At 42.6% G+C, this 6,000-nt stretch overlaps 1 protein-coding gene across 4 annotated transcripts in view; it reads left to right on the forward strand.

Annotated features, from left to right (window-relative positions):
- Window positions 1-5,183, forward strand: part of ttc17 (tetratricopeptide repeat domain 17) — a 31,102-nt gene extending 25,919 nt beyond the window's left edge. For 2 of the 4 annotated variants that reach the window (XM_088934939.1, XM_088934940.1), the window contains exons 22-25: window positions 903-986; window positions 1,441-1,560; window positions 2,107-2,250; window positions 2,632-5,183. In XM_088934939.1, coding sequence (XP_088791065.1) covers window positions 903-986; window positions 1,441-1,560; window positions 2,107-2,250; window positions 2,632-2,763 — 480 coding nt within the window. In that variant the 3' untranslated portion in view covers window positions 2,764-5,183. The remainder of the gene's footprint in view (window positions 1-902; window positions 987-1,440; window positions 1,561-2,106; window positions 2,251-2,631) is intronic. The other 2 variants (XM_088934937.1, XM_088934938.1) reach the window with 1 other exon arrangement.
- Window positions 5,184-6,000: the final 817 nt, after the last annotated feature.

Raw genomic sequence — 6,000 nt, forward strand, 5'->3', positions numbered from 1 at the left:
TCTACTCCACAGCATAATTACAGTTATACACACTCTGCTCCACAGCATAATGTTAAGTAAAAATAGCTACAGTGGGTCATCTCTTTCTGATATAGAGACCTGAGTTTTCCCTCCAGACAGTAAACACTAAGTCAGCAATAATGCTTAGACTCTTGATAGTGATGCTCTTCATGATGTGATTCTCAAGGCAGGCATGTTCCTAAAAGTTGAAGTATATTAAAGTTGCAGAAGATGATACTGTTGCCCAGCTATCAGAGAAACCGCAACTAATAAAATAAAAAAAATGGTGTGGCAGAAAAATCTTGTACACTTTGCTAGAGTGAGGTCTGTGAAATAATAGTTACATGATCTCGTGTTGCGCAGGAGTGCAGTACTTGTGTAGAATGAACATAAGCACAGTTGGTTGGTGCAGGAAGTGATGGTGATAGATCACTGATAAAGGTGGCACTCTTGCCTCTGTATCAGAAATTTGGAAGCAAAATTCATACTCAAAATGAAGGTGCAGTATTGTAGACTATTGAATCATCATCTCAAACGGGGATTCTGTATCTTAAAGCACCCATGGCATTTTTTGCAAGAGCGTAGTTACCATGTTGTAGGTTCTGTTGCAGTGCAAGGATCTCCTGCATCAGTTTCTCAGGGATGCGGCTGTGTAGTGTAAGCCTGTTTGATTTACTAAACCTGAAACGGACTCCATGGTTGACTTACAGAATGTTGATTTTCTCTGTTCGGGAGTAAAGGCAGCTGTGTTCATGCAGTGTCAGAACAGCGGCTACAAGTAAGGGTGATAGAAATGGGCCCAGTTTATGTAATTGCAGTAAAAGTGCTTCCTTCCTGGGCCACTGGATGTGCGAGTGGTGGACCTGTGCTGCAGCAATGTTCTGTATATCCCTTCCCCTCAGGTTCTGCAGAATCTGGGAAAAGACAAGTATTCTCCCCAGGCATTCGAGCAGGTGGGAACACGCATTGCCAAGGTCTTGGAAAAGGTGCGTATGCAAGGCTGTGAGGCAGCACTTCCTGACGTCGTCATGCCAAGACTGTCAGATTGCCATTCATGTCACGCATTGGTCTGGAAAAACCTCCTCAGGTACTTCCCTGGAGGAAATGTTTTTTTTTCCGTGTATTATCATCAAAGATTGTTTTACTCCAAAGAAAGCTGCATGGGAGAATGTCTTTTGTCTATGAGCTTTTATTCCAACGATGTCATGAGGATATGGTGTCATGAAGTGTTCTATGGATGCTGGTGGAAGGGCTGGGGCGGCTGGGGCAGAGGAATAGGATGTGTTACTGAACGTGAAGCCCAATACGCAGTATTTGTTTGGCCCATGTAGTCATGCATTCAGCTTGTTCCCCTCTTGGGTTGGCCGTGGAGTATGAGACCGAGAAGGTTCCTAAATGCAAGTGTTTGCCGCAGCTATACCGTGTCTTCTCCCCCCACAGAACCAGACGTCGTGGGTGCTGTCCAGTATGGCGGCGCTCTACTGGAGAGTGAAAGGCCAGGGGAAGAAAGCCGTTGACTGCCTGCGGCATGCCCTGAACTACGCCCCCCACTACATGAAGGTGGGTCTAGTCTTGACACAGGTTTCTTCGTAAACCTTTCTGCCCCACACTGCATATGGAGCTTTGACTCATTTACCATTGTGCAATCCCCTGCTTTCACATCATCTGTCACCTGCCCCCACATCCGGACAGAACACTTTCTTAGAGGAATCCTAGGCCCGGTCAGACTTGCTTGATCCAGAAGACATTCTGAGCCCTTTTCACTCTTTCAAAAGTTACTCAAGGCTGCACTATCAAACCTGGGCAGAAGTGCGCTGGCAGAACAGAGCTGAGGTGCGTGTAGTGGTGCGTCAGAGCTTTTTGGAGGGGTACGCATAAGGCCTTTAACTTCCCAGGTATTAACACCTTTCTAATTTTCTTCAGAGCTGCTAGCTCCTTAGTGCAGTGCTTCATGTTCAGCTTTTTGACTTCCCTTATATTTTTAGGGGAAGGGGGTCAGTATCCTTTAGAAGAGAATTAGTTTCCTTGCTTGTCGAGAAAAACTGAGTTAGGGGTCTCGGGGGAATATCGGTATCCATGGTCCTACTTGTTTTCTGTGTTCCTCAGGATGTCCCGTTGATCAGCCTGGCCAACATATTCCACAACGCCAAGCTGTGGGATGATGCCATCACTGTGGCCAGCATGGCAGTGGAGATAGCGCCCCACTTTGTGGTGAACCACTTCACCCTTGCCAATGTCTACATCGCCATGGTGAGTTTGAAGCGGGCAGCCCTGGGAAAACCGGGCTGTGTGAGAGACGCAGCTCCCAGAAGTTGGGCTGACCGGATAAACCCTGCAGGGACACAACCACCCACACACTCACGCACCAGGGCCAGTCTTCCCCGAGGCCAGTCAGCCTGCCAGTATGTTACTTTTGTTTCCACTGGTGTTGGATGTTGTTTTCGGGGGAGTGCCGATAAGCATGATGTCATTGTCGAAACGGATTCAAAAGTTTATTTCACTTACATTTTTATATGAGTTTTAGCTGTGCACTCTGTATTTGAGATTATGTAGAAGTTGGTGGTCAGGCTGCGCTGAAGGAGGATGCGTGTGGCAGAGCCGCCGCTCACCGCGCTGCTCTTGTGTTTCCAGGAGGAGTTTGAGAAGGCCATGCACTGGTACGAGTCGACGCTGAAGCTGCAGCCAGAGTTCGCCCCCGCCAAGGACCGCCTGAGGACCATCCAGTGCTACCTGCTGACGAAGAAGGAGAGGCGCACCACCTAGTGTCAGGTCCAGGCGTGGCACTTGGCTTTCAGTGGTCCTTGAAAATGTGTCCCCTCATCGAAACACCTGATCTTTCTGTTGATCGTATCAATTCCAGCTTCTAGACCAGGGCTAGCCAGACCGGGTCACTGAGCTTCCAGAGTCTCTCCAGCTCCAGGCTTCTTGGGTCTCCACCGAGTCAAGTCTGGAGCCTGGGATTCATCTTCTCTTCCCGATTAACTCGGAAACCGTCGTCATGGTCTCCACTATAATTTTTTTTCCATTCGTTTTTTCTAGATTGATTTTTAACGATGATTGTATGCACACTCTTGATTCTGGATCCTCTTTACCCCTGTGGAACTGATTTTGAGGTCTTTGTACTTCACCAGAACCTGGTATACAGACTTATACAGGGGCCCAATAGCAAATTCATGCAGCACTTCCCAAATTTGTTATGATCCATTTATATTTTTATTTATTTATTTTAGGAAATTACATTTATAATCATCTTCTGACGGTTTATTGCAGTGTTCAGTAACTTCACCCCAATCAAATGCTAATGCAGACATTTACAAAAACATTTTTATTAGGCAAGATATCAGATGTTCAATCAAATTTTATTCGTGGTGGAAATTTGAGGTTTTCTGGAAATAGAGGCAGCTCTTAGAATCATCTTCATAATACGTGCTATAAGAATTCTAACAATTGGTATAGAAATCTCCCACAAATTCTTTTCATTGTCCACTCTGTCATAATGAATGACTATTAAATATATCTAATATCTTAAATTTAAATATATTTAATTTCATGTATTTATCAGAATTTGCATCTGAGGGGGTTCAGCAATACGTCCCACAAGCAAACCAGCGTTTGTATTCCGGTCTCAGAGTAATTACTTTATCTCTTTAATCATAGGTAAGAAAAGGTCGTATCTATTAGAAATGACATAATTGAATGAAGAAGACTGCCATGTGAAGCAGCATACCTTGTGTTTTTCAATATTATCCCAGCTTATCCGTAGGGTTGTGATGTTTCTGGATTTTGATTGCCTGGGTCATTCTTTTTGGTGCAATTGTCATCTCCTAATTAAAATATTTGATCCACAGATTCCTTTACTGTATTGTGGATGCCAGGAACAGACGACGATATTAAGGCATATCAAGTGTTCCTCATTTCTGTGTCCAGAGCTAAGCCATTGCTATCGCATATTCACACATTTTAAAGAACAGGAAATCCAAAATGTTGTCAACAGGCAGGTCAGCTCTGATCATAATGCTGCCAGCATCAATGTCAAGTTAAGTTAGGGTTTCCACAAATCTACTCAAGGGCAGAGTTCTGGGTTATAGCAGTTTATAAGAAACACCTTGTTTTGAATTTGGGCCTGTGTGGTTTGTGATGTTTTTGGTATTTTGGGACAGGAAGAGTGCGTGCAATGAATTCAGCACAGAAGGTACATCAGCTGAAGCTGACATAAGGGAGCTTTGGTTAGGACACTTTCCATAAATACTGGAATGAAATCCCAATTGTTGTTTCCACTTCTCTTTTCAGCCTGTTGGCTGTTTTGTGGATGCTTGTGAGGCTGAATTGTACATTTCCAGCAGACCCGGGAAGTCCTGAATAGCAGTGACATTGACCTGTCTTGATGACCTTTTGGTGTGTATTAATTTGGTCCACAAACAACTATCTGTTTGACTGGACTTGGCCAGCCCTGCTCCCAGATTTTGGAAGTGTTGAGTTTTGCCACTTGTGGAAGTCCAGGCCGCACGGTTTGGTGAAAAGAAACCCCTCATCTCTGACTGAAAATTTAATAACAGTGTTGAAATAAATCTTCTCCCCAAGGAGCAGAGCGATCCTGCTGCTGGCTGCCCCCACGCCGACCGTTCTTGATCCATACCTGAGTCTGTGTGCTGCCGCCTGGCCCAGACTCACAAGAAACTTCGCTGAGTGGAATGAGTTTTTTGCATTTTGCTTGATTTATGATTAATGGTTATGAGGACATAAATCTATTGGATTATAAAATACGACCTTTGTGGAAACAAAGGTTCACTGTTGAAACACTGAAGTCTATCATCTATTTTTGTTTTAAAAGAAGGATTTTCAAACCTTCATTTTTCCAGAGGGTTCCCTCATACACTCAAGGTCTCTAGGAGTAAATTGTGAAAGCAACTGAAATCCAAACCATTACCACAGAAGCACCAGTAATGTCAGAGTTCTAGTATAGCAAATTAGAAATCAAATATTTTTTTGGATGTGAAGATGTAAGCTACACATATCTCCTCTCAAGCAAAATTTATTCTCGTGATGTTCCATCTGTTCATGTGTATGTGGAAAAATAACATACTCTAATCACAAGTTTAAAATAATGGTAATAATCTCTCTTTTATGAAATTCTGTCAGTTTTTAATGGGAAATCTTAGTTATTTAGCATAAGGCAAAAAAAATATTGTTCAGTTTTTCTAATACAATATAGAAAACTGCTATAAATTATTTTAAAACTGTGTCATACAGGTTCAAGTCAAGTTTGTTGTGCAAAGCTGTGCCACTCATAGTATTTTAGGGATAAATTGAGCTAGAGGTCAAACTTCCGTACAGTAATGGGGACCATTCCTTGTTTGGGGACCTGTAGCTCTGTGGAAAAACAGAATTGAATGGAGCAGATGAGTGAGATTTACACCTCAGTACTGATAATGTAGCAGGTAGTTACTAAACTCCATTGCCAAATGTTGTCTACAACCATAACTCAGGCCAAGCTTCATTTCTACAAAATCTTTTTTCTCAAAGTGAAAATGTCAAAAAGGTGACCTCTTTGTGTTTAGCAGAAACATTTCAAATACAGGTGTACAGAAACCAGCTCTTTATTAATCATGTCTCATAAGTTGTCCATGAACAATAGTTTTTTTTTCTTTAAACCACTACTTCTGTTTGTAATAGTCAGAAAGTTTACTAAGTTGTAATGGTTTCATGGTGCTAAGTGACTGAATTTCTGATTTCTGAGTTCATCTCTAACCTAACCTCCTAAACTAAACGATAGATTGGACACATTTCTCACGTAGAATCTCTCTGGTTATATAGTAACTCTGGATGTAGCATCATAGAAAGAAAACTCATGTTTCTCCAACATTCATTCGGTCTGAAGATTCTAGTACTCTTGTTCAAGTATAACACCACGATTTCCATCTGACCATTTTAGACTTGTGATTTCCCCACACTGGCCATCTTCCACCAGAAAATAGTTCTCCCAGAAATTAATCTCACTAA

This window comes from Atractosteus spatula, chromosome 16, assembly GCF_055471065.1.
Source record: "Atractosteus spatula isolate fAtrSpa1 chromosome 16, fAtrSpa1.hap1, whole genome shotgun sequence".
In the NCBI taxonomy this organism is placed as follows: domain Eukaryota; kingdom Metazoa; phylum Chordata; class Actinopteri; order Semionotiformes; family Lepisosteidae; genus Atractosteus; species Atractosteus spatula.